Here is a 21620-nt window from a genome sequence, read left to right on the forward strand (position 1 = left end):
GCCACGGCCCGTAAGCACCTGGACTGCCCCCAATGCTCTTTGGCCCGCTGGGGACCCTCAGGGGAGCGGGAGACCCATGGCGGTCCCAGCACTGATAGATGACATAACCCTGCGTTTCCAGGCCCGGCCCGGAAGCAGCTCCGGGGCCACAGAACCCTTCCTTCACCCACCGAGCACATCTCACCGGGGCGACGCCCAGTCCAAACCATCCAAGGAGGTAAGAGCTGGGGGAAGGCCAGACCACCTCCACGTCCACGTTTTGGTTCGTTTTTACGTTTGCTTCTGAGATAACGGCTGCCAGGTAGGTGGACCTCAGCCTTCCTTAGACTGGGCTCCCAGCCCTCCCCTGCCCGCCACAGCAGCTGACCACTGAAACGGCTCACAGCCCAGGCCCGTCTCTGCGGGACTGTCGATGCAGGTCCCAGCAGGGGCTGCGCCCCCCCCCCAAGTGGTGTGCAGGCAGGCCCGCAGGCAGGCCCCATCTTCCGAAGCAGCAGGGAAAGGGACCGGTGCCCCCACTTGGACAGGACCCCAGGGCAGGAACAGCCGCTGGAATCAACTCCCCTTGTACTCACTTTCTTACAGCCCGCCCGGAGAGGCTGTGTACATCTCAATGACTAAAATAATCTGGAAGCCACTATTTTGAACTGGTTTTATTTAATTTACAGAAACCTGATTGGAGTTTAGTATGTAATTATAAGTCCAGTAACAATTCTACAAAAGTGGACATATAATGCCAGAATTCCTTAAAAGCAACTAACATCGTATTCTTCTTCTGCATAAAACATGCATTAACTGCCCCATGTTGGCCAAGATCAGTCTCTACAAGAAGAGACGGTCCAATACAGTAAGAAAGCTAGTTGTGAACAACAGGTAAAAAAGAGGTTTTCTGGTTAATGTGAAAGAAGGAGCAGTACCTTTCATAGAATGAGCCCTTCAGCATGGGGTGGTTTGTATTATTGTGTTGCACAGTGACACGTCACCTCTGAGAACTGGTCCTGACCTGTCGTGAGAAGTAAGGAACTTTCTGGCAGTTAAATCAAACATCAGAGAAGACAGAAACTTTCCAGCCACAGCGACCCGCTACTTGTGCAACCTTGCAGAGCAAGTGCAGAAATCCTGGCTTGGGAGAGCCCCCCAACTGGGGGTTGTGGACAACCTCAAAGAGCCCTGAGCTTTCTATTTCTAACCCCAGCCCGTACCGTTTTCCTGCAAGGCCAGCCCAGGGCACACGAGTCTCCCGTGGCCAGGAGACGTTCAGGCTCCTACGCCCTCATGGGGCTGTCATTAGGCATGATGCTGGGAAGCACGGGACGGACCGTTTCTCCGAGGCCGTGATTTCCTGTGGCTCCTGTTCATCTCGTCCAGGGAGCAGTGGACACTTGTCTAAGTGGCCACTGAACACAAAGGAATATGAATAAACACTTGTGGCCCCAGAGCCGCCAATGATTATAGTCACAGTCCTCAAAATGTGTCCTGTTGTCAGGACAGATCTCATCCCTCCAGGAGAGCAACTCTGCGTTGAGCAACGGGTGTTTTCCACAGACGGAGGGCTTTAAAGAGATTGCAAACCCACTGAAAGGACTTCCCTTCAAACACGGGGTTTTAGACAATATTCCATGAGGCCTTCAAAAGACCTCATTGTCACCAGGGAACCAGCTGTGGACATTACCTTCTGTACATAAAGCTCATCACTTGCGCAGCCTCCGGCCTTATCTGGAACATTCCACACAGTCTGCCTCTTCTAACACAGGGCGCTCACTGCCCTGCTCACTACAAGGAGGCTAAGCCAGTATCTTTTCTCTTCAGCACAATTTAAGGGGAAGAAAATAATTTATTGGGATTCTAATGTTTCATAACAGAACAGTATCAAAATAGGTGTTTTTAATATATGCTTATGAATATCCCTGATAATACAAAGAAAGCCAGAGGACCCTGTGAGCGCCACGGTTCCCAGGGCGGTTCCGGGGCCGGTTCCGAGGCAGCAGAGGACCTGCGGGGCGGCCGTGTTCGGCAGGAGGCCCGTGAGCACTACAGTACTGAAATCTAATATGCTAGTGCCAGTAGGCTGGTGAGCGCAATGGTCACTTCCAATTTCTTAGGAAAATCCGTATCAAAGGTCGGCTTCCTCAGCCCTGCCAGCGGCCGGTCTCCAGGCCCCAGAGCCGGCAGTCCGGTTCCTCCAGAGGCTGGGCCCAGGGAAACGAGCCTGAGCAGAGGCGTGGGCGGAGCAGACCGGGCCCCAGGAAGCTCCGACCTAAGGCACCTCGATCACAGGGCTGAGGGGACCGAGTTCTGGCCGACAGGCGGGTGCCTCAGAGCAGGTCCTGGGAGACAAGTGCTCTGAGGCAGAGTAGACACATTGGGGAGTTCAAGACCAAAGACCAGAAAAGAAACTACTTTCTCAAAACCAAATCAAACTTCTTACAACTTATATGCAAAACCCCTGGGTAGACGGGGTGGGGGTGGGGCGGGGCTGAAGTCTGGAACGAGGCGCTTCAGGCCAAGTGGGAAACAGGAATGCCGCTAGGAAACCAGCAGCACTGTGGCTGCCGGGTGAAGGAGGGAGGCCGCTCCCGGGCAGGGGGCCCCCAGGGACAATGGGGAGAGGAACAGATGGGAAACAAGCCCCTTTATTCCTGGGGTGGAGGGCGCACTCAGCAGCCTGGGTGAGAAGGCCCTCGCTCCACTCTAGCTGCAGTAATACTGCATCCCATCCACTCTTCTCCTCTTTTTTGACTGAAATTCCTCAAAGAACTGCTGGATGTCCTCTCTCTTCACAACCTGTGGACGGAAGCAAAGATTAGGAAAGGGAACACAGTGCAGAGCAGCAACAACCGGACATAAGGCTCACAAACAAGGCCAACTCCTCTCTCCACGCGATCGAGTCCCGGGCCCAGGGCGGCCGGCCTGCTCCGACTCCCGGTCAGCAGATGGCACGAGCCCGAGCGCGGCCCCACTGCTACGCTGACCCCCTCACGCACGAGGAGGGAAGCGCAGCCCGGGGTGACGGCGGCATCTGAAGAGCAGACAGCATACAGTGCCTGTGGAGGGCCCCTGGCACGGAGGGAGTTCTATGCCATAAAAATGAGAAATTTCTCTTCCCATTTTATCGGGAAAAGGATTGCAGCATGATACAAGTGTCTATGACATAAACAAAGTATTAAAATCAGACAAAGGGAAGTAGAAGTAGAAAGTGGCCAGGCTGCCCAGGAGTCCCTGCTCACCCAGGAGTCAGTCTTGCCAGTGATCTGACCTAACGCTGTCTAACGGCACCACAGGGACAGGCGAACTGCTCTGAACTACAAGGGCAGCACATGCTGTTGTTAGGAGGAAAGCGGTGGGCCCGGGAGGAGGGAGAAAGCAGTGAATGCACATGAGCAAGAGGAGGAGAGAGATAAAGGGACAACCACTGGTGGATCAAATGAGAATCCCTCCACTCCCCAGGGGGAGTGGTGCTAACATGCAAACAGCAAGGCTAACTTGAAGGACTTCCTTGGGTAAACTGAGACACTTATTAATCCTTCCAATTACAGGACTTAACATTCTGTCAGTTCTCTTCCCCAGAGCAGTAGCTGATAGGCCAGTTTCACAAACACTAACGGTTAACCTGCTGGTCAACCAGTGAGCAATTAGAACCCCTGACAGATTCAAGATCTAGACGGCTGCCACTCTCTGAGGTAACTGTAGGACAAAGCTCTACAGCACTTGACTAGATGGCTGGAGATGCACACTTATAACATGCTAGTAAATAGGGTACTTGGGAGTTCCAGTCAGAGGATTTATCCTTACCTTGAAGCTCAAACATTCAACACTGAAAGTCAATGAAAGGAAAACATTTCTCCTTCAAGGACACTGTGGGAGGAGACCTAAAAGCACACCAATTAGGGTGTGCAATTTTTAGTTTCTAGATGTTCACAGTCAACACGCAGGGTAGAAACATTAAAAAAAAAATACTTGGGTTCAATAATAAATCAATGAATTGGTTTGTCTCAGAAAATGTGCAGTTTCCGAGTGGGTCTAACAGATACAAACATTAAGTAGAGGCAGCCCACCATCTCAGAACATCTAGAACTTATTAGTACCATCTGTGGACACACAAAGCCAAAGTGGGGAACTCTTATGGCAACTACGGATTCTGTTTGTTTGCTAAAGATCCAGTTAATAATGTCATGGAACCAATAATACAAAAATAATATTTTCTGTCCTTTTAAACCATCATATCATTTGGAATTTCTCTTAGGAAGACTCATAAAGAGCGACTCTAGTGATAGCAGATCAATATGTTAAAGACACATGAAGACTTCAAATAAAAATATTTAAAATATTAATGGAAAAAGACAAACGTAACTTTCTGTGATTTTAAGTGTGTGCATGTAAAATAAAATTAATTAAAGAGCACTGTGACTACAAACTACACAAGAGCAGAGGCTCAGAGCTGGTCAAGAACCCATGCTTGGACACATCAGAAAGAACTCAGATGTTCACTAATGCAGTTTAAAACAGTTCCACCACGAACACTCTCAGTTCTAGCAAGAGAAGCATGAGTCTATGTTAACCAGACAGCCTTTGCAACAGAAATAACTCTGATTGTAAAATTCAATTATGACTCAATACCATTTTGAATTCTACATGCAAAGTTGGTTCTCTGAGTCGTCCCAATTTTATATATTGTAAGATCAACCTGAATGATTGTTACTGAAATTCAGTATCTGAAAAAATAAATGAAGTAAACAAGCAAAAAAAAGGAGTAAGAAAAAAAAAAAAAAAAGGAGTAAGAATAACTCTAGTTTGAGACCTGTTGGGAAGCAGGAAGACGTTCGCAGTGACAGTGAAGAAGGCTCTCTATAAAATGAGAAAACTAGTCAAGAGAGGGCTCTTCTAACTTCTGAGTTTACAGTTCACTTTGTGGAAAGGCAGCACGGTGCCCGTCAGGAAATCTGGGAAGCTACAAGTTCTCCCATCTGTGGAAGAAGAAACGACCTCAGGTAGGCTGGCAGAGGCTGCCTCCAAGAAAGGAAGCCTCAGGGCACCTCCTGAGCATCCACCAGGCCCCGTGAGCGGGTTTGTCTGGCCAGCTACAGCAGAGTAAAGCATCTGCCCAGAAGGACAACCTTAGGCCATGAAAAAAAAAGTTAAATTATCTTTTATACTTGCCCTTGGAAGGTGGAAAAGTATTTTAGAAAAAAATGGAAAAAAACAAATTTCACCACAAACATATGAATAGTAAAGAGCTAGGAAGTACTGTAAATTCGTTTGGAATGCCACTGAAAATACTGCACGTTGCAGAGTCAGCGTGCCCCTCGCAAGTATATAGATTTTCTTGCTGTTAAGAGAAATAAATGTTTTATCTCCTAATTATAAAGTTCTTTTACTCTAAACTATAGGACCCAGAATCCCAAAAATAGGGCCTGCTTGTAATTTTTTCCTGTCTGGTCACTTTTCTTCCTTCTCTGAGGATCCTTGCTTGAAGGTCAGGTGGGCAGAATCTAGAACCCAGAATTGGATGGCTGACCCACGGGCCTTCTCCTAAGCTACAACTTCTCTCTCCAGGTCCCTGTGACTGCTCCGCCCCTCATCCTTCTGGCCTGGGCTGGGAAGGACGCATGGTGCAGCCTGTCTGCGGTGTCTCACCACCTCTTACTGGTTTCCATTAGCTCTGCTGGCGGTAACCTCTCAAGTATTCAGTTTAAGATGCACATTTTTTTCATTAAAAAAAAGAGTTTATTCAAAACATACAGGGCTATGATTAAAATTCTTAAACTCAACGTACCGTGCCTTCATCAGCAAATCTCTTGAGATAGTCTTTAAGTTCAGTCTTCAAGTCATTATACTCTAAATCAAAGCAATAAGACAGAGAAGCATTAGCTTTTAGGGAAAAAAAGTCCTTTATCACTAACTGTTGAGTATATACAGTTTAAATTTTAGTTAATAGTTTCAATTTTTCTTTTTTTTTTTTATTATTATTATTATTTTTGTATTTTTCTGAAGCTGGAAACAGGGAGAGACAGTCAGACAGACTCCCGCATGCGCCGGACCGGGATCCACCTGGCACGCCCACCAGGGGCGACGCTCTGCCCACCAGGGAGCGATGCTCTGCCCCTCTGGGGCGTCGCTCTGCCGCAACCAGAGCCACTCTAGCACTTGGGGCAGAGGCCAAGGAGCCATCCCCAGCGCCTGGGCCATCCTCGCCCCAATGGAACCTTAGCTGCAAGAGGGGAAGAGAGAGACAGAGAGGGGGGGGGGTGGAGAAGCAAATGGGCGCTTCTCCTATGTGCCCTGGCCGGGAATCGAACCCGGGTCCCCCGCACGCCAGGCCGACGCTCTACCGCTGAGCCAACCGGCCAGGGCTCAATTTTTCTTTAAATTAAACCTACATAGAAACTTGTTCCGTTTCTCCCAAATTCCTTCATTTTGACATTAAAAATATTTTCATTAAATAAAAACAACAACAAAAATACAACCTCATAAACCAGAGATAGTTTCACTCCCAAAAAGTTAAGGCATTTTTAAAAAGGTTTTCTGTCTCTCTGGAATGCTAATGTTTGAAATGACCTTGATTCACCAAGTATTTTTAAAACTTGTTCCCTCAATCAACCGTTTGTATTAGGTATGAAGCTCACTGAAGGTTACAAAAATCATTTAGATGCAGCCTCCATTCTCGAAAAGCTTTTAGTGTAATAAAGGCAAAAGGAAATCAAATAGTTACAGATAAAATGATCAATGCCATGAAAGGGCACAGAGGTGGTGCCATCCCCAGAAACTGGCTGGGAGAGAAGTCGCTAAGATAAGCTGGGCATGATGGGGGAAAATGTCAAAGCCTGCGATTAAGAGTCGGGGTAGCCCTGGCCAGTTGGCTCAGTGGTAGAGCGTCGACCTGGCGTGCAGAAATCCCGGTTCGATTCCCGGTCAGGGCACACAGGAGAGGCGCCCATCTGCTTCTCTACCCCTCCCCCTCTCCTTCCTCTCTGTCTCTCTCTTCCCCTCCCGCAGCGAGGCTCCATTGGAGCAAAGATGGCCCGGGCGCTGAGGATGGCTCCTTGGCCTCTGCCCCAGGCACTAGAGTGGCTCTGGTCGCGACAGAGCGACGCCCCCTGGTGGGCGTGCCAGGTGGATCCTGGTCGGGCGCATGCGGGAGTCTGTCTGACTGTCTCTCCCCGTTTCCAGCTTCAGAAAAATACAAAAAAAAAAAAAAAAAAAAAAGTCGGGATATTTCCCCCCCAGCGGTTTCCTGTGAACCACTGAAGGAATCTCAAGAACTGTCAAAAGATGACATGTAATGCTCGATGAAAATTGTTTTCCATTGGATGAAAAAAGAAATTGACTCTCTAATACTCTTTATGTACACATCTCCCCTTAATCAAAACAGCACATGCTGTGGCTTCTCAAGCGTGTAATTATGCTAGCACATGAGCCTGGTTCACTGGTCACAGCAACTCAATACCCAGCAACATGACCCTTAAGCAAGTATAGTTGAGTTCTACCATACAATTCCAAATTTAAACTTTCTATTAAAACAATAACTCGTCTTTATTTTTCAAAAGCAAAAATAATTATGAACTTCATGGATTTTCGCACTCAAACAGTCCTTACCACAAATGAGTTCCACTTGTTGGACTCGGTTCATGCTGCTAAGGGTGTCCATTAACGGATCTGCCCTGTCAGCTGCCTGGTCAACCTTGCCCTTGTTTTCATAAGCCAAAACTGTGTCATACTCGTCTGTCAGGAACAGGACATCGAGATCTCCATACATTTTCTTTAAAAAATAAAACCAGTTTCCCCATTAGAACACATGTCCTTCTCAGAAAGCCAACCTCATGAGAATCACTAACAATTTAGTTTTTTAAGATTAACTGCCAGAAAATCCAGAGCCTGTTACCACAGAGTTGCTTGAGTGTTTTCTTCTATTTGCCCAAATCTCTCTTAGAAACCTCCCAACTTCCTAGTAGATGTTGTACGGGCCAACAGATCTTTACTTAAAAACCACTGATTTTCTGTAACTCTCAATGTGTGTCCAAGCAATTCTATGATATAAAAAGCTAAGAACTGCTATTACCACTAAACTGAAAATAAATAAATAATAAGTAATCCACAACTCTTCATTTCTTCCACAAGCATTTAGATACTATTTCATAAGTTTGCTTAGCATAAAAAAAATTTTCTCTTCTCTACACTCCTACACTCCTAACATCAATTTCATAAATATACTTTTCAGATGTTCTTATTTTAGGCATCTGTCCACAAACACACTACCACTGAATTTGTCAGGTGCTTACCATACAGTCTTTGCAGGTACATAACTTGCTACGCCAGTTCAGGGGCCAGTAGGTAGCGGTCTCTTTCTTTATAAAATGTTTAGCTTTAAGCTCCTGAAGTTTGCAGCTGGACTGTGATTCTGTGTTGAGATGTTGATTCTTAAACACTGTCTGAAATAAAATTAAGTTTTAAAATTGTGTTTTTCACACTATCATAGTTTTCATAGTTTAAACTTGTAAGAGAACTTTAGGTAAAATATACAATTCAAATCCAAAGCTATAGAGCTTACAGAATTCATTTTGCTAAAGTTTTATTTCTTTCATGGCTCCTCCTTCATCTGTTACCTGGAGATCGAATGCAGAACTGGAGCTGGTACATGGTTCACTCGTCTGCTCTGCTTTCACTTCCCTGACAGCATCCTCTGCATGTTCTGGCACGTCCTCTTTGAGAGCACTGTCTTGATGATCTCCATTTTCAGGTTTGATAACTTCCTGATCACCTATTCCATCGACATTCAGTGCCAACCCATCGTCCTCGGCAGATGCTTTAGTCACTGTAGGATCAATGGAAACACACACACACACACACACACATATCCACAGAGCTATTAGACAAGGAGAAAAATCACTTTACCTGATTAAAAAATACTTCAGGTTAAGATGGTGGTATAGGTAAACACGGTGCTCAAATCCTCCCACAACAATAATCAAAATTACAACTAACCTACAGAACAACCATCATTCAAAACTGCCTGAAATCTAGCTAAATGGAAGTCCTACAACTAGGGATTTAAAGCAGCAGCCACATCGAGGCTGGTAGGAGGGGCTTCTCCCATGCCCACGTGTGGTAGTTTAAAATCGACAAGGATTATCTGTGCTACGGCAGTACCCAGAGGAGCATGGGGTCCCAACCTGACACCAGGCCTCCCAGCCCAGGCTTCCAGTGCCAGGAAGAGAAGTCCCCATAATGTCTGGCTGTAAAAACCAGCGGGGATGTGGCTGAGTGAGACAGAGAGCAGCAGTCCCAGGCAGCTCCTCGTAAAGGGCCTGCGCCGACTTACTGGGACTCCCTTCCTGAGCCCCAACACTGGGCAGAAGCCTGAAAGGAACCAGGGGTGTGGGGGGAGAAAGTGGACTGTCTGGCATCAGAGCAAGAGCTGGGGGGCAGCTTTCTGCCCGTTAAAAGTGCTGGCAGAGGCCATTGTCCCTTTTCTGAGACCCCTCCAACCTCAAAAAAAGCCACCAGGCTGGAGCCGTATCTAAGCTCCTACTGTCTGCCCTGCCCAGATGATTCTGAAACCCACCACCCAACCTGTGGGTCCACCCGAGCTGTTTCCCCTGGCTTTTCCAAACAAACGGCCTCTCTCGCCTCATGCACCTGACTTTCCTAAATCTCTCAGGCAAGCAGCACCTGGCCTCTGCATACCCTGTACCTCCTGCTTAGTGACCCCAGGCCAGGCACTAGTGGCAGCTGACCTTGGTTCACAGCCTGGCCCCTCCTGGGCACCACTAAGCCCAGCACAGGTGGCAGCCATCTGCACACTGCTCTGTAGTTTGTAGCGGGTGGCCCCAGGTGGGGCACAGATGGTGACAGACACTGCCTCTCCTGGGAGGCCCCAGAGCCCGTGCACTTGGTAAACAGCATAGGGAAAATAGTGATATTCTAATAATTATGTATGATGTCAGATGAGTATGAGACTTGTCAGGATGATCACTTAGTAAATTATATAATGTCTAATCACCAGGTTGTACACCTGAAACTAATATTATATTGTATATCAACTGAAACTGAAAAATAAAAAATTTAAAAAAATATTTTTTAGTTAATTTAAATTTAAAAATAAAAAAATATATTTTTTTTTAATTTATTTTTTTATTAATTCATTTTTAGAGAGAGAGAGTAGAGAGAAAGAGAGAGAGAGAGAGAAGAAAGGGAGGAGCAGGAAGCATCAACTCCCATATGTGCCTTGACCAGAGAAGCCCAGGGTTTCGAACCGGCGATCTCAGCATTCCAGGTTGATGCTTTATCCACTGCGCTACCACAGGTCAGGCTAAAAAAATATTTTATAGTCTGGAAAAGAAGAGTCAATCTTAATTGTTGGAATAATGAGAAAGGAAACCAATACTTTTTTAGGTTATGACTGCCAATCCAGAGTTCAAATAACTGACTAGTTTATTTAAAAATATAATCACGCCCTGGCTTGATAGCTTGGTTGATCAGAGCATCATCTCGCTGCAGAGGCGGCCGGTTTGATCCCCGGCTCAGGGTACATACAGGAACAGATCAATGTTCCTCTCTCTCTCTCTCTCTCTCTCTCTCTCTCTGTGTCTCTTCCCTCACTTTCTAAAATCAATATATATATATATATAATTTTTTTTTGAAAGATTTTATTAATTGATTTTAGAGAGAAGAGTCGGGGGTAGGGGAGCAGAAAGCATCAACTCGTAGTTGCTTCTCATATGTGCCTTGACCCGGCAAGCCCAGGGTTTTGAATTAGTGACCTTAGTATTGTAGGTCGATGCTTTATCCACTGTGCCACCACAAGTCAGGCTGAATCAATACTAAAGATATATAAAAATATAGTCACTACTTAAGCACTTTCTATGTGATAAAGAAAGAAAACTACCACAGATGTTGGAGCTGAAATACCTCAAGAAGTAAGAAGCAGTAGGAAAAGATTTAACTGCAAACACAAGTAACAGTGTAGTTCTGAAAAAACAACCAGCTTTTCTTTATGAGGAAGCAATTTTTTTTCTTTTTTTTGTATTTTTCTGAAGTTGGAAACGGGGAGGCAGTCAGACTCCTGCATGCGCCTGACCGGGATCCACCCGGCATGCCCACCAGGGGGCGATGCTCTGCCCATCTGGGGCATCGTTCTGTTGCAACCAGAGCCATTCTAGTGCCTGAGGCAGAGGCCACAGAGCCATCCCCAGCGCCCAGGCCATCTTTGCTCCAATGGAGCCTTGGCTGCGGGAGGGGAAGAGAGAGACAGAGAAGGAGTGGGGAGGGGTGGAGAAGCAGATGGGCGCCTCTCCTGTGTGCCCTGGCCGGAAATCGAACCCGGGACTCCTGCACGCCAGGCCGACACTCTACCACTGAGCCAACCGGCCAGGGCCTGAGGAAGCAATTTTTAAAAAATGGGCATAGAGGCAGAAATACTGTGAAATAGCTCAGGGTACATGACAGCATTTGAACAGGAAGGAAACTCTCTGCTGACAAGGAAGAAACTGAAACTGAAGGCGGGTGCTCAGCTAAGAACATCCAATGAATGAGAGCCACATACAGTCCAGGGAAGTGAGACAGACTGGGAAAGGTGTGAACAGAGGGAGGGAGTGCCGAGTCTAAGACCTCTGAGACAAATGAATGCGTAAGATGATGCAAAAGAAAAAAAAAGGAAAAAGTATAGGATGAGATCATAGCTAAGGCTATGCTGTTTGTGGTTTATAGGTGAAGGGGCCCTCTAGTTGAGAAGGGCAAGAAATTAAAAGGCCATAGCAGCAAATACTATGAAATGTGGCCACCTAAAAAATTAAGTAGTACATATGGCATTGCAGTAAAATAAAATATTTAATGTCTCAAGACAGTTCATTGCTGATTGGTTGTTTTGGGCCAATTTCTCAGTGTATAATAAAAACACTAGACACCATACCCACCACCCTTCTCCCCAGCCAACAGCACAGCCTACATTGAAAAGCAATGATTTGGGTTCTACTCATCTTTCAGAGTCCCAATTCAAAAATTCCCTTTCGCTTTTCTCTACTTCTGGTCTCATCCTCGCTGCGTCATGCCATTTAAGCACAGATTTGTTCTCGGTAGTCTGATCAATCTATAAGCACCTCGTGGAGAAGGAACACATCTTACACTTTTTCTATACCTCAGAGTCTGATTAAAAATAGTTGCTAAAAGTTCCGGACTGAAAAAGAAATTCTGGACAGCACATACAAATGTCACAAGCACAAGTCTGTGGCATACCACTCCACAGAGACGCCTACCTGCCCACTGCGCAGCGTACGCCCACAGGAAAGAGCAGCGCTTCATACAGGCCTGGCACACCATCTCCTGAAAATCCCCACTCTCGGGGGGCGTGGCACCCAGATGCTGTGAAGACACAAAACTGAGCATTTTTCTGTGATCTCCAGGCTGTCCAAAATGCTTGTTATTTTATAAATAAATATTACAATAGTACACTGACCCTATCTTTACAGTATAATGTAAAATATAACACAATTCGAAAAGACAAGACCTTTTCTCCTTTTGTGAAGACAATGGCTTTAAAAGGTAAAAGCTTCCTTACCCTTCCATGGAACCAGTCTTCACAGACTATGCACTGGATCATCTCATCTGGAATCTAACATGGAAAAGTAGTTTGTAGGTTAACAATTACAATGAATTCTGGGACACAGAAGTAAATATGGCACACAGTAAAGAGAGATATTAAATAATTCTCTACCAAATCTGCGAGACCGCTATTAAGAAGGATATCCACCCGGATGTGAAAGACAGCAAATCAAAGGGCCAAAGAGAAGTCCATTCTACACGAGCTGGTGCTACAGAAGGGTTCCAGTGTAGTAAGCACTTTGCGAGCAGGCAACTGCCAAAACTCCTTCACATCAGTTGATATCTGGTTCTCACACCATTTTATAAATAAGCAATGTGTTTTCATTTTATACACAGACCCATGTCCAGGGAGGTAATAGAGAATGTGACAACTGAAACCTTTTACCACACCATGGTTGCCAATTCAGATAGGTTATTACAAATTTCCAATAAACTCATGAAAAGATACATAACCTCACTCACCATCAGGAAAGAAAAAGAAATTTTTTTTTTTTGGCAGAGACAGTCAGAGAGAGGGACAGATAGGGACAGAGAGACAGGAAGGGAGAGAGAGATGAGAAGCATCAATTCTTCATTGTGGCATCTTATTTGTTCATTAATCGCTTTCTCATATGTGCCTTGACCAGAGGGGGGGCTACAGCAGAGTGGGTGACCCCTTGTTCAAGCCAGGGTCCTTGGGCTCAAGCTAGCAACCTTGGGCTTCAAGCCAGTGACCTTTGGGCTCAAGCCAGCAACCATGGGGTCATATCTATGATCCCATGTTCAAGCCAGCAACCCTGGGCTCAAACTGGATGAGCCCGCACTCAAGCCCGTGACCTCAGGGTTTCAAACCTGGGTCCTCCACGTCCCAGTCCAATGCTCTATCCACTGCACCACCGCCTGGTCAGGCAAGAAAGGAAAAAAATTTAAATTATTGTTCTCCATCCATAAGAATGGCAAAATTTAAAAAAACTTATAATGTGCAGGGATGACAACAGTGTTGGGGAAAAAACAATATCACATGCTGCTGATGGCTGAACCCTTTTCAGACAGGATCACAATTTTAAATACAAATATTGTTTGACCCATCAATTCTACCTCTAGATATCTGTTCTACATAAATCCTGCAGTTTACTCAGTTATATTACTGTATAAGGGTGTTCACTGCAGCTTTCTATATAATACTGAAAAAAAACCCCATTCTGCTATAGAATATTAGGTAACTAACATATGGTTTGTCAAAGATATACTGATGAGTGAGAAAAGCAAGTTGCAGAAGTGAATGTATAGAATTTTCACTTTTGTGAAAAAGGAAACAGCCCTGGCCAGGTAGCTCAGTTGGTTAGAGCATCATCCTGACATGCCAAGGTTGTAGGTTCAATCCCCAGTCAGGGCACAAACAAGAGTCAAACAATAAATGCATGGACACGTGGAACAATAAATCAATATTTTTCTCTCTCCCCTCTAACCCTTCATCTCTCTAAAATCAATAAAAATTTCAAAACAGGGAACTATATACTGAAACATACATTCACTCACTTATATGTGCACATAAAACGAAAAAACACTAAAAAAATGTCAAAAGTGGTTATGACCGGAAGAAAGGTACAGGAGTGAGGGAGAACTATTCTAAATTCTGTCTATATTTCTAATCAAAAATTTTAAGCCTGACCAGGTGGTGGCGCAGTGGATAGAGCACCGGACTGGGATGCGGAAGGACCCAGGTTCGAGACCCCGAGGTCGCCAGCTTGAGCACGGGCTCATCTGGCTTGAGCAAAGAGCTCACCAGCTTGGACCCAAGGTCGCTGGCTCCAGCAGTGGGTTACTTGGTCTGCTGAAGGCCCGCAGTCAAGGCACATGTGAGAAAGCAATCAATGAACAACTAAGAAGTCGCAACGCACAACGAGAAACTGATGATTGATGCTTCTCATCTCTCTCCGTTCCTGTCTGTCTGTCCCTGTCTATCTCTGCCTCTGTAAAAAAAAAAAAAAAAAAAAAAAAATTTTAAGAGGGACCCTGGCCGGTTGACTCAGTGGTAGAGTGTCGGCCTGGCATGCAGGAGTCCCGGGTTCGATTCCCGGCCAAGGCACACAGGAGAAGCGCCCATCTGCTTCTCTATCCCTCCCCCTCTCCTTCCTTTCTGTCTCTCTCTTCCCCTCCCGCAGCCAAGGCTCCAGTGGAGCAAAGTTTGCCTGGGTGCTAAGGATGGCTCCATGGCCTCTGCCTCAGGCGCTAGAGTGGCTCTGATTGTGGCAGAGCGGCGCCCCGGGGTGGGCATGCCGGGTGGATCCCGGTCGGGCGCATGTGGGACTGCCTCCCCATTTCCAACTTCAGAAAAATAAAATAAAATAAAATAAATTTTTAAGAGAATCGTCTGTACACACTATTTATTTCCTTCCAGGAAAGCAAGAACTTGAAGTCATTTTTTTTTTTTTTTTTTTTTTTCTTTTTTTTCTGAAGCTGGAAACAGGGAGAGACAGTCAGACAGACTCCCGCATGCGCCCGACCGGGATCCACCCGGCACGCCCACCAGGGGCGGTGCTCTGCCCCCCAGGGGGCGATGCTCTGCCCATCCTGGGCGTCGCCATATTGCGACCAGAGCCACTCTAGCGCCTGAGGCAGAGGCCACAGAGCCATGCCCAGCGCCCGGGCCATCTTGGCTCCAATGGAGCCTTGGCTGCGGGAGGGGAAGAGAGAGACAGAGAGGAAAGCGCGGCGGAGGGGTGGAGAAGCAAATGGGCGCTTCTCCTATGTGCCCTGGCCGGGAATCGAACCCGGGTCCTCCGCACGCTAGGCTGACGCTCTACCACTGAGCCAACCAGCCAGGGCTTGAAGTCATTTTTGAGGAAGTGATTGGGGCAGCAGCACTGGCAGGCTAAGACAGACAGGAAGGAGTAAGGTCAGGGTCTTGGGAAAGTCTGAGACAGCACTGCGTTCTCGTGATGTATGAATGAGAACAGCTGGGCTCTGTACCAATGATAGAGCGAGCCCAGATTCTTCAGAAGGGATAAATCTATAATCCTTTCACAATCCCCAAATTCTCACAAACAGCTACAGGGGCCCAGATATGGCAAGAGGCTGAGAAGCGAAGGCTAGCAGTGACACAGGCCCAGGAGTTAGCCCCCAATTCTCTTACCTCATCTTCAGGATCAGGATAAGGTCTCTTGCAAATGCAGTACAATCCAAAAAAGTTGTCATTATACTTATTGCTGGAATTTATCTTTGCTTTATCCTGAAAGATATTAATTTCAATATAATTTGTTCTAATTTTAAATGTAATCTCATGCATCACAACATTTCTGCATTCAATAAATTTCTGCATTAAATACACAAAGAAAAAGAATTCAGGATACAGAGAAAAAAGAAAAATCATTTTTTGTACCTTTTTTGTGTGGCAGAGACAGAGAGAGTCAGAGAGAGGAACAGACAGGAAGGGAGAGAGATGAGAAACATCAATTCTTCGTTGCGGCTCCTTAGTTCATTGATTGATTTCTCATATGTGCCTTGACCGGGAGGCTACAGCAGACCGAGTGACCTCTTGCTCGAGCCAGCGACCTTGGGCTCAAGCTGGTGAGACTTCTTCAAACCAGATGAACCCACGCTCAAGCTGGCGACCTTGGGGTCTCAAACCTGGGTCCTCCACATCCCAGTCCAACGCTCTATCCACAGTGCAACCGCCTGGTCAGGCTTTTTGTACCTTCTTTGTAGCAACTGGGGGAAACTGAATATACCCATTTAATAAAATAGTAATGAAAATTAATCATAAGTATTAATTATCAACCTGTGTAAACTGACATTGGCCTAGAGTTTCAAAGTTCTTAATAGTGAACTATAATAGCCAAAATCCCCAGGTTACAAGAAGGTACAAACAAAAGACAAGAAAATTGTCTAAAAATAATCTTTAAAGGAGGGAAAAGCATAACAGTTTTAGCCATTATGACTGAACAATATAAAAATCCCTTTTCATGGCCCTGGCCAGTTAGCTCAGTGGTAGAGTATCAGCTTGGTGTGTGTATGTCCTGGGTTTGATTACTGGTCAGGACACACAGGAGAAGTGCCCATCTGCTTCTCCACCTCTTCTCCTCTCATTTCTCTTTCTCTCTCTCTCTCTCTCTCTCTGTCTTCTCCCCCTATAGCCATGGCTTGATTGGGGCGAGTTGGCCCCAGCACTGAGGATGGCTTCATGGCCTCTGCCTCAGACACAAAGAATAGCTTGTTTGCTGAGCAATGGAGTAATACCCCAGATGGGAAAGTATCTCCCACTAGTGGGCTTGCTGGGTGGATCCCAGTAGGGGTGCACGCAAGAGTCTGCCTCCCCTCCTCTCAATGAATTAAAACAAACAAAACAAAAACAAAAACAAAAAACAAACCCTTTTTCTTTCATTTCTCTTATTTCACTAAAAGTTATTGTATAAGCATAGTTTTCATTAGCCAAAAAGCAATGAAGAACTCTTGCGTGCATCTAGCCCATACTCATTACCAGGTTTTATTTATCCAATTTTCAGCATCATACCCTTTGCTTTAAAAGCCTGAAGAGCATGAAAAAAGAAAAAGAAAGAAAAGCCTTAGAGCTTGAGCACAACCAACATAATTAAACCTGAATCACTGCAAAGAACACTTCCCCCAAACCTTTCATATTAATCACAATCTATACTGTACCCTCTAAACAGGTACTTAGTTCTCCAACAGGATAATAAAGATGGAGTCTAACATTGATCTGGACCTGTGGTGGCACAGTGGATAAAGCATCAACCTGGAAACGCTGGGGTCACTGGTTCGAAAACCTGGGCTTGCCCGGTCAAGGCACATTCCTGCTACTCCCCCTTCTCTCTCTCTCTCTCTAAAATGAATAAAGTCTTAAAAAATTTTTTTTTAAATATAACATTGATCTGTCCATTTGCAAATAGTATAAGAACTTCCTTTTTAGAAAATATTTGGATTTTATCTACTCTGTCAAATATCAATCTCAGTTATTTTCAATATGTTTATAGTTACAGTGTTTACTTACAGGAAATAATTTGCATTCCAAATTTTTAAACTTGCTGTTTCCACAATCACAACGAAAATTTCTGAAACAAAGAAGAAAGAGCCAATTTTAATTTTTCTTTTAAATCTAATGACTTTTTAAAGTTCATATTATAGCCTCTTCCAAATCATTTCTAGGATCTAAAAAGTGGCCTTCGTTGCTGCTCATGTATCCAATTCAGAATTTCTCCACTCATATAAGATTTAAAAATTCTGGAAATTAACATGCAAAGACAAATATGTATATAATACTCAGAGACACAAGTAAATTAATGACAGAGAAGAATGAGTAGTCTGAGTTTGTACCATAATTATATTTCAAAAGGCCCTCTTGAAAAACTATTATCTTGAGTTCTATAAAACCATAATAAATTTTACCAGTGCAAAGCTATTTTGAATGGAAAAGAAAGACTAGGAAAAAAGTGTAGCTGGGAAAGAATCTAACCATTTAAAAGGCATTCAGTACCAATCTCTGACTGTCTTTTACCTTTTTGTGTATAGCTCAAATAGTTTATGACTTCCGTGACATTCATAACTGCAAGCTAGGCAAATTCCTGCTGGTTCTTCTCCCTCTGGGGTGCAGGTACTACAGGCATACAGTGCCTGTCTCTTCACTGAGCCCTAAAAGCCCCAAAATTGAAAAAGAGAATTAATGAAATATAGCATAGTTACCTAATAACCATACTGAGAGCTAAGAAATAAATGAAATCAGATTATGTGACCCCCGCCTGACCAGGTGGTGGCGCAGTGGATAGAGCGTCGGACTGGGATGCGGAAGGACCCAGGTTCGAGACCCCGAGGTGGCCAGCTTGAGCGTGGGCTCGTATGGCTTGAGCAAAGAGCTCACCAGCTTGGACCCAAGGTCGCTGGCTCCAGCAGGGGGTTACTCGGTCTGCTGAAGGCCCGCGGTCAAGGCACATGTGAGAAAGCAATCAATGAACAACTAAGAAGTCGCAACGCGCAACGAGAAACTGATGATTGATGCTTCTCATCTCTCTCCGTTCCTGTCTGTCTGTCCCTGTCTATCTCTGCCTCTGTAAAAAAAATAAATAAATAAATAAATAGATTATGTGACCCCGATCTTCCTGTAAAAAGCACTAAGTTTAATAAAAAAAACTTACACAACAGAGTGCTAAACATTGCTGCATGTTTCCTATCACTATATATGTACTTTTTCTAGTGCTTGTTTTCAGTTTTCTCTTAAGTGATAGGAAGTTTAATATTTTCTTTCTTTTTTTTTTATAGAGACTGAGAGTCAGAGAGAGGGATAGATAGGGACAGACAGGAATAGAGAGAGATGAGAAGCATCAATCATCAGACTTCCGTTGTGACACCTTAGTTGTTCATTGATTGCTTTCTCATATGTGCCCTGACCGTGGGCCTTCAGCAGACAGAGTAACCCCTTGCTCGAGCCAGTGACCTTGGGTTCAAGCTGGTGAGCTTTGCCCAAACCAGACAAGCCCACGCTCAAGCTGGCGACCTCAGGATATCAAACCTGGGTCCTCCACATCCCAGTCCGACCTTCCATCCACTGCGCCACCACCTGGTCAGGCAAGAAGTTTAACATTTTCAATCAGCTGTGAATAAGCTGGTCTACTTAGTCATTTTAACACATGAAAATGTTAGGAGAATGTGTATAGGTTTATTTAAGTAATAGCCACCATTTAATTTGGAAAAATGCTTGTGATTCCACAAAAGAGAAAAATCAATGCATTAAAAAAAATCCCTTTGATTTTTTTGAGATGTATGCTGAAACATTTAGAGGTGTAGTGTGGTAATATGTGCAATTTATTTATCTTTCTTTATATTTAAAAAAAATTATTGACTGTATTGGGGTGGCATTGTTTAGTGAATTATACAGGTTTCAGGTGCCCAGTTCTACATCATCTCTATATGGCATTGTGTGTTCACCAGCCCAACTTTGCAATTTATTTTCAAATGGTTCATCATTAAACAAAAAAGAAAAAAAATATATATTATCAAGGAGAAAGACAAATATAAAATGTTAAAAACTGAATATATGCAAGAGATACACAAATATTCATAATATTATTCTTTCAACTTATTTGTAGATTAAAAATGTCTCGAAATAAAAAGTTGAAGAGCCTGGCCTGTGGCAGTGCGGTGGGTAAACCCTCGACCTGGAGGCTGGGGGCCCCGGTTTGAAACTCTGGGCTTGCCGGGTCAAGGCACATATGACAAGCAATCAATGAACAACTAAGGTGAAGCAACTATGAGTGATACTTCTCACTCCCCCACCCCCTCCTCTCTCTGTAAAATCAATAAGTAAAATCTTTTTTTAATAAAGTTGAAGATAAAGCAAACCTTGATGGTTACCCTCCTCTAGAAAGGAAGGAGATACGGGGAGCTCTGGGAGCCAGTAATGTTCCGTATCTTGATCTGGGAGCTAGGTACTTGCCTGCAAGTGTTTGTTTTCCAGCCCTACATGTGATTTGTGCACTTTTCCATACATTTTACAATAAAAGGAAACATTTAAATGAGTCTGTTTTATAAAGCTCACATTTAAAAAATAGCTTACAGAGTTATTTTTTAAAAAAAAGAAAACCAGGCAGTGGCGCAGTGGATAGAACGTCGGACTGGGATGCTAAAGACCCAGGTTCGAGACCCCGAGGTCGCCAGCTTGAGCGTGGGCTCATCTGGTTTGAGCAAAAAGCTCACCAGCTTGGACCCAGGGTCGCTGGCTCCAGCAGGGGGTTACTCGGTCTGCTGAAGGCCCACGGTCAAGGCACATATGAGAAAGCAATCAATGAACTAAGGTGTTGCAATGCGCAACAAAAAACTAATGATTGATGCTTCTCATCTCTCCGTTCCTGTCTGTCTGTCCCTGTCCATCCCTCTCTCTGACTCTCTCTTCTCTGTAAAAAAAAAAATAAAAAAATTAAAAAAAGGAAAGCAGAGTAAAAGTTATTCTAGTGGTAACCAAAAATACCAACATCTGGGACTATCTCTGGATACCAGATGTATGTAAAACTTAACCACTCTGCAGTGTAAACTCAACTGGTCAGCGAGAGCCACCTCAGTCCACACCACAAAGACCCCCAGGCTTTCTCCTCGGTTCCCCAGTGTTCCGTTCCACTGCCCTGGAAGGCAACCTTCATCCTACCAATTCTCATCCCTTGTTAGTTTTCTTGTACCCGCCTCAAGCCGTTTTCGTACCTAGAAATATATGAGTCACCCAACACTACATCACTCCCCCTCAAATCCTTGTTCACAAGTCTTCCAAATGCCAAATCTCCTCTTCAAACAGATCCTTCTCTCCCTTTCTCCCCGCGCTCTGCCTGGGACACCTGCTGTTCCGGTCCCCGTGCGGGGCAGACTGCGGAACGACCTGGCACTCGTCCCTCCAAAATACTACCCGCTCCCCCAACCTGCAGACGACCTGGTTGTCAGGGAGCCCAGCCCATTCGGGGAGGTTTTCAAATCCAGGGCTCTGCCCTTTAATTTTGCTTTGACTCTTCCCGCTCGTCTCCCAATAAATACTCTTAGGAGGAGGAAAGTAGGGACAAAGATGTCTGGAGCTGAGAGGTCACCGGGATGGCTTCGTGAAAACGGCGAGGCACCGAGAACACACAGGAGAGGAAGACAAGAGCGGCTGCTCCGGAGCCAAAGCCTGGAGAATCCTAAGCGGCCGGAGGAGGAAAGGGCGCAGGAGGCTGAGGGTGGAAGGGCAGCTGGGCCTGGTATGGGGAAGCCTGCTTCCCAAGGCGGCCCGGCAGGCGGGAATAGAGCCGGTCCGGCGGGGAGCAGAAGGTTCCGCGGGAATCCGAGGGAGCCGAGGCCCCGCCGCGCGCCCACCTGCGAGTAGGAACACTTTTCGGAGTCGCTGCCGCCCAGGACGGCGCACGCCTCATTCTCCAGCTCTTCGTCCTCTTCAAGTACGTCCACCAGCGACACGACGGGTTCGGCTCCTGCCATCCTCAACTGTCACCGGACCACAGCTTTACCCCGGAGGAGGCGGGAAAAGCGGCCACGAGAGGCGTGGCCTGAGGAGGCGGATCCTG

General features: G+C 45.5%; 1 protein-coding gene across 1 annotated transcript; it reads right to left on the reverse strand.

Annotated features, from left to right (window-relative positions):
* Positions 1–638: 638 nt before the first annotated feature.
* On the reverse strand, positions 639–21589 carry UBR7 (ubiquitin protein ligase E3 component n-recognin 7). The gene is made up of 11 exons (XM_066276139.1): positions 21415–21589; positions 18086–18219; positions 17582–17642; positions 15710–15805; positions 12551–12604; positions 12249–12354; positions 8601–8809; positions 8277–8426; positions 7594–7756; positions 5774–5835; positions 639–2784 (listed from the first exon to the last, which is right to left on the reverse strand). The coding sequence occupies exons 1-11, from the start codon at positions 21532–21534 to the stop codon at positions 2692–2694; spliced, it is 1248 nt and encodes a 415-aa protein (XP_066132236.1). The 5' UTR covers positions 21535–21589; the 3' UTR covers positions 639–2691.
* Between the last annotated feature and the right edge of the window lie 31 nt (positions 21590–21620).

The sequence above is a fragment of the Saccopteryx bilineata genome, chromosome 4, assembly GCF_036850765.1.
Source record: "Saccopteryx bilineata isolate mSacBil1 chromosome 4, mSacBil1_pri_phased_curated, whole genome shotgun sequence".
Classification (NCBI taxonomy): domain Eukaryota; kingdom Metazoa; phylum Chordata; class Mammalia; order Chiroptera; family Emballonuridae; genus Saccopteryx; species Saccopteryx bilineata.

Excerpts from the sequence above, each read along its gene's own strand:
- UBR7 (XM_066276139.1), bottom strand. The coding sequence starts at position 21,534 with ATGGCAGGAGCCGAACCCGTCGTGTCGCTGGTGGACGTACTTGAAGAG. Across the intron at positions 18,220-21,414 it reads AAAAGTGTTCCTACTCGCAG|GGCTCAGTGAAGAGACAGGC; the intron begins GTGGGCGCGCGG and ends TGGGGCTTTTAG. Across the intron at positions 8,427-8,600 it reads GTTCTGCATTCGATCTCCAG|ACAGTGTTTAAGAATCAACA; the intron begins GTAACAGATGAA and ends ATTTTATTTCAG.